Source organism: Rhinolophus sinicus, linkage group LG10 (assembly GCF_036562045.2).
Source record: "Rhinolophus sinicus isolate RSC01 linkage group LG10, ASM3656204v1, whole genome shotgun sequence".
Lineage (NCBI taxonomy): Eukaryota > Metazoa > Chordata > Mammalia > Chiroptera > Rhinolophidae > Rhinolophus > Rhinolophus sinicus.
In genome coordinates, this window is record NC_133759.1 from 85834244 (window position 1) to 85854871 (window position 20628).

Consider the following 20628-nt stretch of genomic DNA (forward strand, 5'->3'; position numbering starts at 1 on the left):
AAAAAGGCCAAACCATCACCACGAGGCGCCCTGATGTTAATTTAGGAGGGGGCATGTTCTAACCCAGGACAGAAAACTTTTTCTTAAAGGATCGGATAGTAAGTATCTTAGGCTTTGTAGTCCGTAAGCTGTCCATCACCACTATTCACTCTGCTGTTGTAACTAGAACACAGCCAGGAGCATAGCTGCCTTCCAATAAAAGTTTATTTACAAAAGCAGACAGCTGGCTGGATTTGGCCTGCGGGCTATAGTTGGCCGATCCCTGCTCTATGGCTATAAAGGTAATTCCCCCACCCCTTTCTTTTAATATAGCATGTTACCGCTCATCAAAACAGTAGTTCTCCCACTTAAAATGATTCTCCTATTTTTCACAGAGCTAATTTTGAGAAAATGAAAAGTTCCATTAAAACAGGCACACTTCAAGCTTGCAAAAACTTTGTAAAAATAGGCAAGAAAATGGGATAAACATGGGAAGCAATCAGCTAGCAACAACACTGCAGCAACACAAAAGCCTCAAAATGTTCTGTCATGTTTTTGGTGATGCTTACATAGCTGTATATATCCGTCAAAACTCACCAAACTGTGTGCTTAAAACTCATCAATTTAATTACACAGATAATACTTCAATGAAGCTGATTTTGAAAAAAGCGTAAAGCTTCAGCAATCGCCTCTAATTTGTAGTAATTGTAGATTTATGTGGTCAGAGTACATACCCCTTACTTTACATTTTTTCCTCTGAAAAAAGTACTCATACACTATGAGTTTGAATGTACCTCCTTCAGGAACTCGGTCGCATTAAATGCAACTGTCCTGCACTGAATTCCTGGTAGTATCCAGACCTCAACCACTTCACTTAAGAGAGGAGAACAAGTTGGTTTTTAGAAACAGCACAAAGCTCCGAGTTCATGGCTTAGCTCTCAAAACAAACAAACAGAACAAGAACATGGGTAACTGAAGACAATGGGTAATATTTAATTTCCTCATTTTCACTAGCAACACTTAAATCAAAAACACAATTTGCTGATTTAAAACACAAGTCGATGTGAGTCTCATCTCCTTTTCTTTTTTGAAATTATCTTTTTTCAGTTACAGTTGACATTCAATATTATTTGAAAGTGCACAGCATAGGGGTTAGACATTTATATAATGTGTGCAGTGGTCCCCCCGATTAGTCTAGTACCCACCTGGCACTCTACATAGTTGTTGCAACATTATTGACCATATTCTCTGTGCTGTACTTTACACGCCCGGGACTAGGCTGTAACCACCAATTTGTACTTCTTAATCCCTCAGTTTTTTCTTTTCAGTTGTCTTTGCTCCAGTGTGGAGCCTGTCAACATTCAAGCAGCAACAACAAAAGGCAAGCAAGAAGAGGCTGAGATGCTAAAATCAGGAGAAAGCCACACAAAATCATTCCTCTGATTAATCTAAAGTCAACAGAATACAGAATACATGACAACAAGGTCAAATCCCAGGTCCTAGCTTCCTCAGTGCCCTTGCATGTAACCTGTCTCCACTCAGAGATGAGAACTCATTTAAAGCAATGGTTCTCAAAGTGCAGTGCCTGAACCAGCAGCAGTACCAGCTGGGAAAACTATTCGAAACACAGATTCTCAGGTTCCACCGGGACCTACTGAGTCAGAAACTCTGGGGGTGGGGACACAGCTCTCTATGTGTTAGAAATCCTCCAGATGATTCTGATGTGCACTAACGCTTCAAAATCACTAGTTTAAAGTTTAAAAACCAATATATACTTTCCCCAAGTAAGCGGTGTCCCCTCGTTTTGTTTTTTTTTAAAGAATTTGTGACCATGTTTCATCAGCCACCCTTGTTTATTTTTATTTTTTTTTAACTTATTTATTTAAGTGTGTTTTTCCAGGACCCATCAGCTCTCAGTCACGTAGTTGTTTCAATCGAGTTGTGGAGGGCGCAGGTCACACTGGCCCATGTGGGGATCAAACCGGCAACCTTGTTGTTGAGAGCACTGCGCTCTAACCAACTGAGTTAACCGGCTGCCCCCTCCCCTTGTTTTCCTGTTAAATACAGAGCTGACTTTAGATCCCACTCTTCAGGGTAAGACAAACTCTGTGCCCAAGTACACAAACATTGGAGGAGCTTAGTGAGCTTCAAAAAAATGCCAGCCTGAAAAGACAGGGAGATCTGGCCAAGTTCCTCTCTGTAACTTTTCAAAGTACAGAGTAGATTATAGGAGCACACAATATTTAGATTCCATTGCAACATTTTTGAGCACCTGCCATGCACAGTGGCTGCGGTAAATGAAATTATCTTGTTTTCCCTTTGCAGTAATAAATAAATCTATTATTATGTGTAAAGTACACAGAGGCTTAACATTAATTAGAATGGAGTCCAACCCGCAAACAAGCAGAAACACTTTATAATTCTCAAATTCTCATTCAGAGGCATGACCAGCATGCTTTGAAGGTTGAGGTATTTGCATATAAATGTTCCTTTTGCTTCTTCTTGGGTTAATTGTTCTCATAGTTTACTGTATATCACAATTAGAGTACCAGGTCGCTTATACAAAACCCTGTGTACTATAGTTTTAAGCCAATAAGAGGAAACTTGAGGTCATTCTGAATTACCCAAAACAGTGTTTGCTCTACTTAAAGGTCTTACGTTCTCTCAGATGTTAACAATCTAAGTCCAATAAATTTTACAAGATGTAAATCCACTGTATTCATTTATTTTAGGCTTTGATTCTCTTAAATAACTTTGTTCTTGTACCCTTTCCACTATAAAGACCATTCTTGATGTAGACAATAAAAAAGTAAAGAAAAAGCTTTATGTAATTCTGAAATCCCCTGCTATCTGTTAACCTCGCATCACGTTCGCTAAACTAGAAGTGGCATGTGCTCCCGCACAACTGCTCTTTCTTCCATCCTGTGCCCATGGCAGACATTGCTAATCAATGACGGCACTCTTACCCAGAGCCTGAGAATTATTTTCAGGCCTCAGAATCCTTCTCAACAGCATTTCAAGCAGCCATTCTTAATCAATGGGACTAGATATGACTGATAAAATACATTTCTTTCACTGGCCAATCAACATGCCCCATTCTGGCTTTCCTCCCTGCTCCAAATGTAGCTTTAAACACCTCCTTTCATTGTTCACAGAACAATAAAATTAAGCTCCAGTGATTCCCGAGCTGCAATCTCCACAAATCTATGCCACCTTGAGAGTTGCAATCATGTTGGATTGTGCTGAGCAGTTTAAACCATTTGAATGCAGTTGTAACCCAGCACGTAGTACGAAACTGCTCTGGAAAAAAAAAATCAAAGAACCAAGTAAATAAAGCTACAGAACAGATAAGGAAACACCTGTGAGACAGTCCCCTGTGCACATAACTGGGAAATGCGTAGCATGAAAGCCCAGGGAGGCAGATATATAACACCAAGCTGATAAGCATAAAAACAAAGTCTGAGTAAATAATTCTGATTTGGCTTTTGGTACTCACTGATGCTTCTTTATTCAGCCGAGGGGGCACCACACTGTTCCTTTAGCAGCATCTCCATTATTCTAATTCCCTATCGAGAGAAGAAAGAAAAATCAAAATGCCATATTTCATGGACAAGTACCTTTACATTTATCACAACCCTTCCCCTTCAAGGAATTCAAGTCATGGCCATATATTCATTTCAGAAAAGCAGGCTCATAGTCACACCTTACATTTTTATAATAGTCTACTCATCAATTTCACCTACATTATCTCCACGAGTGCTAGGAACTACTTAGGGAAATAAACAGAGTTTAGGGTCTTCATTTTAAACATAAGGAAACAGCCCAAGAGAATTTGAGTAACTTCTTGAAAGTGGCCCAGCTACTAAGTGCCATTGCCAGAGCTGGAATAATAATGGCCATAGTTAATATTTATTGAACACTTACAGATGTGCTACATTCACTGCTAAGGTTTGATGTGCCTTATCCTGGGTAGTGGGTGCTGGGTGCACTGTCTCAGGTACTCCTTCCAGCCATCTGCCAGCACTGTGGGCTGCTGACGGCACACAGCCACCCTCAGCCAAAGGGAGCTGCCTTACCTGAGACTATGTCCCCTCTCCACGTGTAGTCCACATCCAATGACTAGTGGATACAGGGGTCTAAAGGCCTGGCCCCCTTCCCTCAATTCGTGGTAACTCTGAGGGGCATCCTATCTCTAGCTCCCCATGGGATCAGCGGAGACCTTCATCACAACTATGTCACAGTTCAATGTCACCTGCTGCCTAATCTTGCTTTCCTCACTCCCTCACAAGGCGTGTTCCTGAGTGTCCTCTCCAGTCACCCTCTGCTCGCAGATCTCCATCTGAGTGTGTCCCCACAGCCAACTTGACACCATGTTTAATACACACAAAACCCGGAACACGTACTATTCTTACCCCTATCTTACTGATGAGTAACCAGAAACTCAAAAAGGTTTAAGTAATTTGCCCAAAGTTATATAGCTATTAAGTAATGAGTCCAGGGAAAGAACAGAGGCATGCTATTCTGGTTTCTGGGGCCACCCCCTAACCATCTTGCAATGCTCACTCCACTAGTGTACATTTCAAGCTGTCTTCCCACCTACCTTGGCCAGTCAAATCTTACCCTGGAGGAAAAAGGAAAGCAGATATTCCCCCTTTCCTCCTTCAAGGGCAAGTTCTGAAGACCAGAGGATAAACCTTAGATGGAAAGACAGGGTTATGGTGTATAATAATTATGCAGTAGGGTCTTAAGGAAGTCAAAGCTGGATCCGGGGGCCTGGGACACATGGTTCCGAAGTTCTCAGGGACTGGAGAGTAGGTTAGAGAGACCATGTGTCCCATGCCCCCGGTTTCAGCTTTGGCTTCCTTAAGACCCTAGTTCATAATTATAATAATTAAAATGCAGGCTCCCACGTCCCTCACAGGAAGTCTTTGATTTAATGGGACTCAAGTAATAAGCATCCAGATGATTCTCAGGATCAGGTGGGGCTGGGAAACACTGAGTGGGCCCCTAAGAGAAAGGAAGGGGCTTCCTACTTGGGGGTTGATCTGAGCCATGAGACGGGGGTGCATCTCTAGAGGAGACAATAAACTGCATTTAGTACCAAAGTACACTGAACAAAATGTAACATTTCCTTGAGGTTTCAGAAGGTCCTTCTGATTCGGGCTGGCCATCACCACAAATGCTGCCACTGTCTTGGAAAGAAGAAGTGTTAATTAAAGGGTCTTGACAGAATGCCGAGAAGCATGGAGTGTTGGGTAAACCCAAGCAGCACACTGTAGGACCAGGCACGCTGTCATCAGAATCAGGAGACCTGGGTTCTGATCACAGCTCTGCCAGTTACTCTCCTGGGTACGTCAGGCTACTCACTTTCACCAAGAAGTAACTTAGACCTGAGAGCTCACGGGGTTACGAGGCTTACTGGATGGTGCTTTCCACAACCAGCCGCACACCAGAATTACTAAGAACCCACAAAAGCAAATACAGATTCCCAAGCCTTATCCAGACCGACTCAAACAGAATCTCCAGTGCTAGGGCCTGGAATCTATAGATTTATAACATACTGTATGTGGTTCTGAAGCACAACTAGTTCATTTGTAAATGAACTAGAATTTGTAAATGGCAGCTTGACACCACTTCCAAGATCCCTTCCAATTCTGCCAGCCTGGGAATTGATGAAATAGCTCTCCTTAATCATGTCTGAAGGTATGTACTGCTATCTTGTACTGTTAGAGCTACTCTCCTTTTAAAGAATTGGGGGTGAGGGGAAGAGGAGAGGGGGCGAAACTACCAGTGGACTGAAATTTAACCTAAGACCAGAACTGTGCCAATTTCTGCTCTCATTCATCCATCAACAGATCCAGCTAATAAATATTTATTATGTACCTACTATGTGCACTGGAGATTAAACGGTGAACAAACAAGACAAAGATCCTGCTCTCATCGAGCTTCTAGTCTAGTGGATTTCCTTCCCCGGTTTCATTTTTCTTGTTGTTTCAACAAACCCCTGGACAATAATTAAATGCCCTCCTTCTACTTTCAGGAAGATGAAAAACTGCCATGTTAATTCTGTTCCAAGCTTTCGTCTGCAGAGTGGGCACATAAATCTAGACGGCATGTCTTTAAAACCAGAAAAACACACTCCTTCCTTAGGAAGTACCTAAGTAAGCACTGGTGAACTCTTCCCATCTGTCTGAATTAGGAACCCACTACTTACGGAGCGGAACACTAATTGACATAAGTGAACACTTTGAGGTCTGCCTTGGGAATTGAAAGACGTTATTTATTGAATCAATTATGTTCACAATGTGACAGTTGATTTTTCTTTCCGTTTTTTCCCCTCTCTCATACCACTTGCAGTCTTTTTAAGCAGAACAGTTAGAGATAGAAGGCGGAGAATGGGGGCAGAGAGAGACCTATAAAGTGAATTTAAAAAACTAACAGGGAGGCCAAACCATTATTTAGTACCTCTGTTAGGTAAAGAAGGACAAAATCAAAGCCCAATCAATACAGTCCTTTCAAATAAAGTTCCAACGCTTGAAACTCAACCCCCAGGAGATCGGGCTTAAAGGGGCTAAATTTACACCACTTATAACACAATGATGCCTGAAATGCAGAACAAACATTACGTGGATACACCTTTATAGCTAGGGCTTAAAAGCTTTTTGGACTGACAAACCATAAACCAGCTTGATTTTATTATTTCTTTCCCCTCTGAGAATTTACAAGGCTATCTTTCTCTACTTACCAACAGACAGGTAAGTGAGCTCTTTCAGTCTCATTTCCCTTCATACTAGAGCTGTGCTGGCCAAATGTATGCCCACAAAGGAGCCCCGGAGTCTTCCAGACTCAAAGCACTTCACAAATTCCCCCACTCTAAGAGTCTCTGATAGCTGATTAGTATGGAAAATGAAAAGCTTTTCTGAAGAGGAGGCGGAGTAAGTTAGAACTGAAGGTAGCTAAATCCAGATAGTATATTTACTTTGCTATCAAACTGATGCTTCTTTAAGAAGCTGTATTTTACCTAGGAGGCCTCGAAGAGAGTAATACTAGACCTTATAAAAATTACAAAGGTCTAAAGCAGTTCCCAAAGGACACATCTATGGGGTACTCTTAACAAAAGAGAACAGTTCGATTATCACAATGGTAAAAGATTGGTGTTCAAGACGCCCACTGGAAACAATGCTTTCCTGTGGGTCATGGCTTTGGAGTAAGTACCATCAATAGTATCGAGGTCCTTGTGTGTAAGAGACTGCACCACTGATGCAGTGGGCAATAAGGATGCATATAAGACATGAAGCCTCTACTCAAGCGGCCATTGGTCTCTTGGGAGGAAATAGCAGAATGCAAAATAACTCAAAGGCAAGACAGCCTCTGAGCAGGGCTACCATGCTTAAAAGGAAACTGTTCAATGGAAGAAGAGAAGTCAAGACTAATCTCGTGGGAAGGGAGGACTTGCAGAAGCCACTGGACAAGGAGGGATTTGAGTCAGACCCAACATCTGGCTCATGAGTGTGACAAGATGAAGGGAAAGACCAAGCAAGCACAGGGAGGTTTGAGAAAAGACGTGAGGGTGGGACAAAGTGTTCCTGTAGTTAGGCAGGTGCCTTCCTGAAGGGTGATAAAGTGGACTGGAAAGAGATGAGACTATTACATTTCCCATCTTTCCACCCACCCCATTCTCCACCCTCCATGTACGTACACCCTTCCTCCCACCTTAGCTCTGCTCTTTCCTGGAAGAGACAACAGCACCGAAAACATCCCTGCATTGCCACAGATGGCACAGTAATTATGCAATAACACTTTGAGAGAGACATAGGGTCAGGTCCAAGCTAGTTGTGAAACCTTTGGCATTTGGCTTATTTTCTAATCTCCAACCACCTCTTCTTCGAATGGAAATAATAATATGGGCTTCTCCTAAGAATTAGTTAAAATAATGCCTAATCTGGTTATCAAAGCACCTAGCTTCTAGTAAACAGTAAGTAAGTAGTTGTTCATCTAAATCTCTTTAGTGTTCATCTAATCCCACTAAAATGTAAGCCCCATAAGGTTGGGGGCCTTGTCAGTCTTATTCAAGATATATCCTCTAGAACAGGGGTGTCCAAACTTTTTTCAACGTTTTTCACCAAGGGCCATATGCGGTAAAATACACAAACAGCCGGGCCACTCACTCGAGGTGAAGTACATATTGCCTCACCTGGTTTATTTAAGTAAACGAAATATATTTTTGGAATTTGCTGCGGGCCAATTAACAATGGATCATGGGCTGCAGTTGGCCCGCGGGCCACAGTTTGGACACCCCTGCTCTAGAAGAACAATGCCTGGTACATAAAAAGCAGCAGTAAATGAATGAATGAATGAATCTATCTATCTATCAACCAATCTATCATCAGCTTACAAATCTACCACATTAGATGATAAAGTGCTCAGAGGCAGGAAACAGAAGAAGTTACTTACTTTTGAATCCTAATTGTGTAGTGCAGAATTTGGCACACAGTAGGTGCTCAAAGTTGATGTATTATAAGACAAAGTTGATGTATCAACTGACTGCATCTGAATGCCAGGCTTATGATAAATTTGCATTTGGGAATTACAGTGCAATCTGCCCAATAGTTGGCCTTCTTGAAAGTGCGGTTGAAAAGGTCAGGAGAACAAGGGCTGCCACAGGGAATGAAGAAGGAACAAAAGAAGGAAAGAATAAAGAATGAAAGTATAAAAGATAAAAGGGAGGGTATGATGTGGCAAGAACTGACAGCAGTGGTGGGAACTTAAAACAGGCCCTGAAGAATCTGGGTTAGCCAAGGGTTTAGAAAGTAGGATGAGTTTGGATGCTACTGTTTGCATTATAAAACCACTCGCCTTTTGATAAAAAGTTGTGCATCAACTTTACTTTTAAACATTCACCACCTTTTTTATTCCAATTTTTAAGGTTGACAGATCTTTTCATTACCTTTATGTAGAATCATAAGGTATGAATAAAAGACAGAATAAGGATATATTACTCCCTTGCTTCAACCCTCCAGTAGTGCCCCATTGCTCTTGTAATACAATCCACATTCTGTCATGGCTATTAGGCTCTGTTTGATCTGCTTCCAGCCGACTTCAACAGCAGTTCCCTCCATTTTTCCCCTCAGCACCCTCCAGATACACAGGCCTGCTTTCTCTTCGTAGGACATGTTCAGTTCCTTGCTTTTTCACTCTCTGTTCCCTCCGGCAGGAACATACCCAGATCTTCCAGTGGCTGGCTAGCTCCTGGCAATATTCAGCTCTCAATCCGCCTCCGCAGAGACTCCCCTAAACACCGAAGCGAGGCCACAGTCTGGATCACATAGCCAGGTCTTACCGTCTTTGTAGCATTCATCACTATAAATAACTATCCTGCTTTTTAAAATATTTTGTACTGTCTGTCACTGCTCCCCCCCAATAGAATGTAAGCTCCATGAGATAGAGAACAACCTGACCAGTGGGTGTCCTCTGTGGAAGGAGGGAAGGAGGGAGTTTTTACATCAAAAGGAAGAGAAGGACTACTCAAAACTTCTCCAGGAAATCTTTGGCCATAATAAAGCACCTACTAATCTGATGCTGTCGAACTCTTTTATATTTAGGACTTCCTCATCTATGAACAATTGTAATAGTTCAGATTCATTGGCTCGTACTGTGGGCCAAGCACTGTGCTCAATACTTTACCTGTGTCGGCTTATTTCACCCTCCGATCTGCCTTAGAGGATTATTATGTTTTTTTGGATAAGAACCGAGGCTCAGAGAAATTCAGCATCCAGGCCAAAATCACACAATCACTAAGAAGCAGGACTTTGAAGAATCAGGAGTGAGATCCAGGATATTACAACACTGGGGGGGTGAGAGTTTTAAATGAGATGGCGGATGTGAAAATACCTATTATACTGTAGAATACATAGCAAGAACTTTTCTGCCCTTCCCTATTGACTATGTTCAAAAAGCCTGGTAAATCAAATTTTAGTCCTGTTCCCAAACTAAATGGCATGAGTCTTAATATGTGAATCAGTATATCCTGATAGAATGTATGACTTCAATATAATTTTCCCACAGTGGCTAATAAACTCCAGTAAGATTCATTTTTATTTTGATAAGTAACCCAAAATCCTAAGGTGTAACTGCAGAACATTAAACTGATACAATAAGTCAGATGTCATTGCTTCACACTGTAAAGCGTCCTCTCCTTACGAATGTTTAATCTCAATTTGTAATGGAAAAGAATATATTCCAAAATAATAAAATCTGAAAATTGGAAAGGACATTATATTATTTAGTCCAGATAGGAAACTGTCAGCAAAGGATTGAAAGTGGCCCATCTGATTTAGAGAAGTGTCCTGGGATCAAATATCAGAATGAATGGTCACAAAGCCATTTCCATATTGCCAACCTTCAAATCAACCCTGACTGGACGTGAACATTTAGCTACAAGGCATTCAGTCATTGGTGTTTTTGGTTTTACAAGGTTAATTGCCCACCTCCAATATGAGTCAATTAGTCTACTTTCATTTTTAGTTTTTTAAAGTGTGACCTGTATATATAATTTAATTTTTCCTGAATTAGACTTCATGCAAAATACGGCTTGTTCACCAATCAAGGCCAGCCTCCTACCCGGTGCCACATCCCATCCGTGACATTTCACTGATCATATCTTAACTGCTTAGAAACCTCCACTGATGGGAGGCTTTCTACTCTTTATTCCATCTGTCTCAGTCCTAATTACAAAAGAATCTTCTTACACTGACACAGGACCGTCTCAGTGCCTGGCCCCAAAAGGGCGCAGTACCAACTCTTGTACTCTTGACTAACAAACTAAAAAACAACAACGTTCATATCGACGCCCTTTATCAGCTATTGTTTTACTATTTATCAAATTTATGCTCAGCCATAATTTCCCCTTGCTTCTTCCCTATTCTGAGATAAAATGATTAGCAGTTTGCTTATATATTTCATCGCTAAATTGCCACTAACAGAATAAGTAAGTCCAACTAGTATCCAAATAATAAATAAATCCAATAGATGTCCAGATAATTCTCCTTTTGTCTTTTATCTCTACCCTTCGCCTTCCCCCAGATTCATTAATTTCTGTAAGTCAATGATACTCTTTACCTGTAGGGTTGGTCTACTCTGTCTTCATACAGGTGTTTCCTTTGAACAACATATAATTTTCCAAAGTCCTATTCAGTCAAAAACCCATCCCACCAAACCTCAACAACATTGAGGTTAATGATCATTTATTATGGGCTTACTACATGCCAGTTTACCTACATTATCTCGTTTAATCCTCTCAACAGTTCTGAGCTAAGATACTTTTACTCTCATCACTTCTGAGTAAGGAAACTGGGCCTTAGCGAAGTAAATAATTTGCTCAAGGTCACATGGCTAGTAAGTGGCCAAAATGGAATTTAAACGCGGATTTCTCCAACTCTTTCCACAATGAGTATGTACCTCACTGACTTTGTTTCTGTGCCTGTGAAATGGGTACAGGGAAAGAACAAGCACACGTCCTTGAAGGATGGCTCTGAGGACTCAATGAGGCAACACAGAAAGCTAGTGACACATGGCAGACTTGGGTTAACTCTTACTTCCTATTCTCCCTGTGGCCTGAAAAGTGGCTACTGATTTCCTGATGGCCCCAGACCTGGTGAGTGGCCTCTCACAATGGGACTCCCACAACAAGGCCTCCTCCATTCAGTTGGCGATCGGTAACCTGGAGGAAATGTCCGCAGGGGCTCGCCTTGCACTTGGTTCATAGTTCACAAGGCATATTTTACTTGTTCTTCACATCACCTCGAAGGGTCACTAATACTTCTGTATGACAACTCAGAGCCCAGCAGGCTAAACCAGCTCCCTCTAAGTCGCAGGGGTCTATCAGCAACAGAGACAGAATGAGAATCCCGGGCCTGGGGAAGAACTCATTATTAAGAGGCTGCGGCCCGTACCAAGCTGTGCTGAGCACTTCACATCCTTAGACTTATTTAATCCTCACGCCCAGCCCATGAGTCAGTGGTGTGAGGAGAAGAGACTCAGACAGGGTAAGAAACTTGGTCCAAGGCACCCAGCTAGGAAGCGCAAAATCCAGATTCACACCCAGGTTTTTGTGACTGAGCCCTCAGTATACCACCTCTTTTTAAAAAAAGGTATATTTAGAGGGTTCTCATCTCAAATTATCAAAGAATGACGTCACCCGAAGCATAGTCCTTCCTGCCATCCCAAAGTTATTTCCATCTACATAAGTGTGGTTTTAAGGTTATAAATTTAGGGGAGGCAGGGGGAGACTGAATCACTAGTGGCTCTTGAAATTGCCTTAAGAATACAAGCACCTCTCCACATCTCCAAATGCATTTCATTTTCTGTTGGTACCAAGTGAAGTCAACAGCCCCCTCCTGGTGTCCAATTCACTTGCTAGAACAGCTCACAGAACTCAGAGAAACACTCACCTGTGTTTACCAGTTTATTAAAGGATATGATAATGGACACAGATGAGCAGCCAGACAAAGATACACAGGACGAGGTCTGGGAGGGTACAATGCATAGGAGCTTCCGTCCCGGTGGAGCTGGGGTGTGTCACCATCCCAATGTGCATGTCTTCTCCCACCTGGAAGCTCTCCGAACCCCAGACTAACGGGACTTCCCTGGAGGCTTCGTTACACAGGCATGATGAAATATTAACTCCATTTCCAGCCCCTCTCCCCTCTCTGGAGGATGAGGGTTGGGGCTGAAAATTCCAAGCTTCTCATCAGGGCTTGGTCTTGGCCCCCATCCAGAGCCCACCAGAGTCACCTCATCACAACAAAAGATGCTCCTAGAGCTCTTATCACTCAGGAAATGACAAAGGCTTTAGGAGCTCTGTGTCAGAAATTGGGGGAGAAACCACCATATATATTTTCTATTATCTCACAGAGAGATGGAAGAAATGGACCTAATAACATAACTGATACTTTTTTAAAAGTTGCTTTACCATTTCAGTTGCTAACTAAATGGGGAGCATCACTGGTTAATGCCTGAGATGACAGCCTTTGTAATGTTTGGTCCCAGATACTCTTCCATGGATTACTGACACTCACGTACAATATTCTAAATCTACCAGCTGTCTTGAAGGTTAAACAATCTAATAAAATTCTTCCCTTCAATAAAAAATCCAAGGCTTATAAAAAATACTGGGGGTGCCAAAAAAATGTATACAAGTGGACACTTTGGTCAACGTGGCTCAAGCAGTAGTTCGCCATAATCAGAAGTGTTAGGACGTTGATGGTAACCACTCTGAGCACCTCTTGTAATTGCAGAAGTCAAACGTGACTTGTATGTATCTTTTGTTATCGGTATATATTGAGTATTATAGTTTTAATACAGTTTTCCTTTCTTAAAATGTGTACATTCACATATCTTTCACCTGGAGAACTGCAAAGGTGGAATTCCTTTTAAATAACAAGCAAGGTAAGCAATTCTGACTGTTGTTCTGAGATTGATGCACAATCCTCGAGGCTGAGGGACAACCCGGATTCATAACTTGTTTGGAATTTGACCAACAAATTCAGGACCCCTGGGAAATAATTTGTGAGAATGCCTGAAGTATAAAGGGGTGAGCTGCTGGAAAAGTCAAAATGGGGTGGGGTGAGGGGGGTGATATGCAGCCTTAGTCATTGAGTGCTCAGGCTAAGCATTTGAATCGGGGTTCTACCACTCCCCACCTGTGTGATCTTAGGCAAGGCAACTCACCTCTCTGTGCCTCCTCAGCTATAAAATGGTGATAACAGTACCTACCCAGATAATTGCTGAGCAAACTGGAGGAGGTAAAGCATGTGATATACTGAGGATGTTACCTAGGGCATAGAAAATGTCCAATAAATATTACCTCTTATTGTTACCTTTCCTATTACCCCAATGGATAAAACGTTTCTCCACTTTGAAGACTATTTTTAAGATAATAAAATGAAAACATAAAGAAGGCTCACCACTTTTGGAAAATAATACAATAATATGTACATTTGTTCACTAATTCAATAAGTATGTATTGAGCACTATGTGCTAGGTACTGAGGAGAAACAGAAGCCCGTGGTTCAGTGAGGGAGACAAAGAATACATTCAAAGCATCATGAAAACAGTCACGTACTGAGAAGAGCACTTCAGGGAACCTTTTCTAAAGTAATAATACAAAATCTGAAAGACTTTACGCATAAAGATGCTTCAGATGGTCTCAATTATAATGGGAAAACTTGGCAATAACTTCAACAAGCAATACTAAAGAAACGGTCAAATCAATTATTATATAACCACTTAATGAAATATTATGCAGTCATTAAAATGACAGCTTTGAAGTTTATGTAATTATTGTGAAAGTCATTTGTAATAAAATGTTACTTCAAAAAAAAGCAAGACATGAAATTGTACTTATACTGTAGTTATGGCTGTTTAAACTCTGCATATGAAAGACTAGAAGTAAATATGCCAATTTGAGTTATAATGGAGAGATAATTATCATTTATGTATTTATAGTGTGCAAGGTATTTTAAGCACTTTACAGTATTTCCTTTAATTCTCACACTCATAAGGTAGGTACAATTACTCACATTTCACCCAGACAGAGATTAAATGTGTACAGACCCTTTGAGGGAGGGCGCCGAGATTTAAACTAAGATTGGCTTGACCCCAAAGGCAGGTTCATTATAACCATATTTGTCTATAATGTCATAGCAGGAAAAATAAGTTTGGGCTTATAACTCCCTTGCATTTTTCTTTTTAAGTAACAACAACTGCTCACTGACCATGTGCCAAGTCCTAACCAAAGCATTTCATACACGTCACTCCGTTACTCTTCACACATACTCTATGAAGTAGCTTCCAGTACTGCCCTCATTTTACAGGTGAGGAAAGTGAGACTCAGAAAATCAGATGGCTTGCCCAAGGTCACACAGCTGATCAGCAGAGGGTATTCTGCTGGTTTCAAAGAGAAGGAGGGCAAAAGAATATAACTGGCTTTCCTGGAAATATAAGTAAGTAGCACTTACTCAAAAACATTTTAAATACATTTTTTAAAATTTTGTTTAAAGACTGAGTCTTTTGGGAGGAGTGCAGCAGGATTTGGGGTGTTTTTTTTTTAAATTATGAAATATTTCAAACACATCAAGAAGGGCAGAGAATAGAAAAGCTAGTAGGCTTTAACAAGTGTTAATGTCTTTTAAAGTAACAAAACCTACATACCTACCAAAGGCCACTGAGGAAGAAAAATTTTAATTATAGCCTTTAAATTCTTAAACTAGATGTCCATACGAAAGCAGTTAATTAATTCAAAAAGCCACCATTTTCCTTTACCTAAGGAAATTCAGAGAAAAATAGAATAACAGTTTAGCTAGAATCCAAGGAAGAATGCTGGACAAGGAATAAAAAGGGTCAAATCCCAGGCAGCAAAAGGAATTAGGAAAAAAATGGAAAGTGACAAAGAAATAGCGCTCCAGCAAACCTGGGTCCGTGAGACATCAAGCTTCTTTCTCCTTAACGGGAAGACATCCCAACCTCATCCCCATCACCTTCCTGGGACTCAGCCTGGTGCCTCAAGTCCCACAAAAAGTGGGCATCACAACCAAAGAGGTCCGTCAGCAAGAGATGATATTCTACAGTACAACAGGGAGACAGAATAAGAAGTCACCAGGCAGAGGGGGAAAGATGGTTACAGGAACAGTGCCAAGAGCATTTAATTAGCAATGCTGCAGGACGTAGGCTCAAAACTGAAGTGTAACTATCAGATGTACCTTTCAAGAAATGAAATTACCTTTGCAATTCAAGTTGCTTTACCCAGAATTCTGTATTAACCCGATCTGAGATGCCTGAATGACATTTCCCTGGCCTTGCTGGTCAAATTAAGAGCCTCAATTCTGCACAAAAAGCCTCGCTGTATCCAAGCTCCAGCCTACAACAGACTTGATCCACAAAAGATTTGTGTCTCAAATGTACAATCTGCAGATGCAGCCCCTATTTTTCTGCTATTTCAATGCAGCCTATGCAGAGCTGCTTCAGTTTTCAGTGCTGTGCCTTCCTTAGGTTTATATGAGGGACATGTAGACATATGGTGCACTATTTTCTCATTGTCTTTGTCTTTGAATTTAGAACAACAGAGAGCAAGACAGGCTCAGAAAGTAAGAGGTTGGTTGGAAATTCTACCCAGAACGGTGGGGAGAACATGGCCCCCAAATCTCTAAGGGTACTGTTGAGTATGAGAGTAGAAGAGCAATAGGAAAGCAAGGATCACAGGTAAGTGTTATGGAGACGAGGGCACTTTCAAGTGTCAACTTCAGAGTCATATGTATACCCACTGCTGACAGAGACAAGTTATGCATTTGTTTTGTCTCCTCACCCAAGCTTTTTTTGGGGGAAAGGGTCCTGTCCTCCATGTCAAGGGGTCAAAAATAACGACAGATTAGAGCAGGGGTGTCCAAACTGTAGCCCATGGGCCGCATCCATTTTTAATTGGCCCGCAGCAAATTCCAAAAATATATTTAGTTTACTTAAATAAACCAGGTGAGGTAATACGTACTTCACCTCGATTGAGTGGCCCGGCTGTTCATATTTTACCGCATATGGCCCTTTGTGAAAAACATTGAAAAAAGTTTGGACACCCCTGGATTTAGAGGGTCGGCTCTGAAGTCAGACCACCTAAAATTCCAGTTCTGCCACTTACTGGCTGATGCCCCTGTGCCAGTAATTTAATCTCTCTGTGCCTGCATTTCCTCATCTGTAAAAAGGAAAAGTGGGAATAACAACATTCTCCCTTTAAGAGGGTTGTTGAGAGAACTGAATATTCATAAAACAGTGCAGTGCTTGACTCATGGTAACACTCAATAAATTGTATTAGCTACTATTATTATTATATCTGGCTTTCTCCAGAGTTTCCAGAACAGTCTGTGTTTACAGACAGCATGGATTAAAAATAAGCCAACGTATCTATTATTAGGCATTAATATTCTGAAGGCACCTACGATACCTATAAATCTTTGTAATATGTCATTTAGTTAGCTCACATGAATAGGATTTTAAATGAAATTGTAACAACCTTACCACATGCTTACCACCCCCTCTGTCAAACAAGTATTTTGTAAAAGTATACCTCTTATTTTTAAATATTTTATTGCCACCCTAACACTTGACCATCTACTTGTTACATGAATTACCTCTGACACTCTTGGAGCTGTACTTAGCTTCAACTCCTGAATTTTTGTGCAGGCTTAAAGACTATTTGTCAGATTAATTTTTAAAATCTTGGTATTTACACCTTGGAGGAAAGGAGGAGAGAGCTGAGAAAAACATCATACAATGTCAGAATTGAAAATGACCTCCTAGTCCAATCCCTGATTTTGCACAAAGTGACAGTGGCATTCGGAGCAACTAGTCCAAGCAGTGCGGCCACCGGGATGTGGCCAAGGGAGGCCCAGAGCCCAGTTTCCTGATCCCTGACTCGTTCGCTCCTCACTGCACTGTGCTGAGATACGATGACTGATTACTACTCAAAGAATGACACCAACCACATCGAGGGCTCAGGAACCCACTTTCTGTCATTTCAAGTAAGAGCTTCACTTTCCAGGTTATGTCTAGTTTAACAGAAGGCAAAGTCCCAGCATTTCAGCTGGCTGACTTAAGGGATTCCTGAAAGCTTCACCACTGAGCAGTCTATTACAACCCCAATGAATTCAAAGGAGCCACTGAGGGATTTTGGTTTCCTAAGTCTCACAGTCAAGATAAAGGCACTGATTTAAACTCGGGAGAAGGAACAAAAACCATGTCACTCACAGAATACTCATTTTCACTAAGATATTTTCACTGCAAAGGCTACATTTCTCAGGACTAAAACTCTAATAATAACAGCAGAATGAGCTGAGCTGCTGGGGAGGGAATATGTAAGAGGAGGACAGCTACAATTACTTAACTGATTTAGAAATAAATTGTTAAAAATCAGAATTCTTGGTAATATGCTCGCAGTAGCTAATGAATAAATATCAAGTAAAGCAATCTATTTGAGTACTCAAGAGTGGAATTAAAAAGTAGTATCAACAGAGGTAAATTGAGAGCTGAAAAAGAAACCCTCTGGAACTGGAGGGATAGAATGTATTTCATCCGTTCTTTGAAGTGGTTCAAGTAATGGAAAGAATCTTGCAAGAATTCATATAACCAAGCCGGAAATACAAGTCTCCAAGATATAGTCAGTAGAATATTCCACTGGGATTCTTATGTTGTATTTGTGTCTTTTATTTATTGTTATGAATGAGTTTTATTTGCTCTTTTCCTCTATCTTGGACTCACTGGGTCTTGAAATGCCCACTCCTTTTCAGGGTTTTGACTACTATGCACGTGTGTACACTCTTTAATTTACCGATAAGGGATTGAGCAGCTCAGGGCAACTAGTGCAAGGGAACACAATTCAAAAGCTTGGAGGAGGACTGAGGTCAAATGACTAGTGAATGACTGAAGCATTAACTTTCAAGGTCTTTGGATAGGAATCAGAAGACTGGAGCTAACAATCTCATTTCTTCTTCACAACAATCCTATGAGGGTAGAATATTTAGCCCTGCTTTCCTAATGACAAATGAAAGTTCTAAGATGTTAAGCCATTCATTCAGGTCATACAGCAAGAAAACTGGTAATACCCAGAGCCAGCTTGTAGTGGAAGCTATAAATTGGCAGAATTCTTTTAGGAGGAAATTTGGCAATATGCATTAAAGGTCTTAAAAATGGGCTTTAACCTAGGAAGCTACCAGAAACATACACAAGTATTTATTTATATTCATGGATTTACCACAATAGTATTTATAATAGCAAAAAATAGAAACCAACAATAAGAGAGCTATTATGCCAATGGAATATTATGAAGGCATCAAAAATGATGTTTTGCAGGAACATGTAATAATCCAGAAAAATGTTCACAATATGTCCACAAATGACAACATTGGGCTAAATGAACAGAATGATCCCATTTTTGTTTTTCAAAAAAAAAAAAAAAAGCTATACATACACATACATATGCAAATATACACAAAGACACACGGAAGGGTCAGTCCTAAAATGTTAAAAGTGAACATACTGAATATTAAAATTATGGAATTAAAAACAGGTAAAAAATGTTTTTTTAAAGAAACAACATAAACTTGACCTATACTGTTGCTATAGCTAAAATTTCTGTTTAGATCAGTATTTAAAAGGCAACTTATTTATAAAAAAAATATACTTCTTATCAGAGAACGTTTCTATTTAAAATTTTATTTTTCAGTTACAGTTGACATTCAATATTACATTAGTTTCAGGTGTACAACATAGTGATTAGACATTTATATAACTTACGAAGTGATCACCCTGATAATTCTAATATCCACCTGGCACCATGCATAGTTTTTACAATATTATTAACTATATTCCTTATGCTGTACTTTACATCCTCGTGACTGTTTTGTCACTGCCAATTTGTACTTCTTAATCCCTTCATCTTTTCACCCAGCCCCTCAAACCCCTCCCACCTGGCAACCATCAGTTTGAGAGAACTTGTCTTAATGCTAATAATTATTGGAGTTTTCCTATGTGCCAGGCATGTTTCATGTATGTGCCCTCATTTCATCCTTAAAGTAACCCTGCGAAGTAGGACGATTATCACTTCATTTCAGAGATGAGAAAATTGAGGGTCCAATATGTGAAGCATGACACCTGCGATGTGAGGAAACCAGATCACGGGCCAAGAGGGATTCCTCTATTCAATCCCTAGGTTAAACACATAATCAAAACCTTGTTTCACATGACATCATCTTTCTAAAGGCAGAACATAGTAGGCTTTTAGTGTATGATGTTTGGTATATGATTACTAGGATGTCTATAATTTGCTTCAGAATATTTCAGCACAGGCAGTATACTATTATGCCTGTAACACAGGCGTGCATTATTATAGTTCCAGTTACGCACCAGGTACAGTCAGTTCCCCTACAGCACGCTTCACACTTCAGGGGTTGGCTATGAACGTTCTAATCAGCAGCCTTGCTCTCCAGAAACTTCAGTTACCTTTATCCATGACAACACCAGAGGCTTTTATAATTAGCATGAGGAATGTGAAAACTGAATTTTCACTAGTGACATCCGTGGTTTGCTGAGCAGCACAATGGATGTTAGAAATGGACTGTCAGAAAAAGTAGAGAACCATATGATTTCACTGATATGTGGTATTGTCATGCAGGCTGTCATGCAGGGTCTCTGGTCCCACTCCCCACATAAGAACGCAGGACGTGGTGAGGCCAAAAAGGAACACCCACAGAGCCACAAATAGGAGAGTCATACCACTATAGTCTCACTGGTGGCTGGGTTGGAGACACAGGAAGCAGGAGCCACACTATCCGCAACCTGCTGTCCACTTCTCTGCCAACCAACCTCACTTGCTAGCTGCAATCCACTCTCTGCCCAATCCTCACTCCACCCCTTGCTAGCTTAGCCACAGCAGTTATATCAGTGGCTAATGACTAACCAGTAACAGCTGATGGCCAACTAGTCACAGCTGATGGCCATTTACTACCCAAGCCAGCACCTTTCCATGTGAGGCCGAGAGCCTGGAAACTGCTCTCTGGGACTCTGTCCCCACAGGTATATAAACTGAAAACAACAAAAAAACAAGACAAA

At 40.8% G+C, this 20628-nt stretch overlaps 1 protein-coding gene across 4 annotated transcripts in view; it reads right to left on the reverse strand.

Annotated features, from left to right (window-relative positions):
• The window catches only part of PRELID2 (PRELI domain containing 2), a 63659-nt gene that overhangs the window by 5441 nt on the left and 37590 nt on the right, over positions 1-20628 (reverse strand). For 2 of the 4 annotated variants that reach the window (XR_012489811.1, XM_019739133.2), the window contains one exon: positions 3476-3545. Coding sequence is in view for 2 of the 4 variants with exons in the window: in XM_019739133.2 (XP_019594692.1) it covers positions 3486-3545 (60 nt within the window). In the remaining 2 variants the exon portion in view is untranslated. Of the gene's footprint in view, positions 1-3475; positions 3546-19452; positions 19726-20628 lie in introns of those variants that run through there. The other 2 variants (XM_074313723.1, XM_074313722.1) reach the window with 2 other exon arrangements.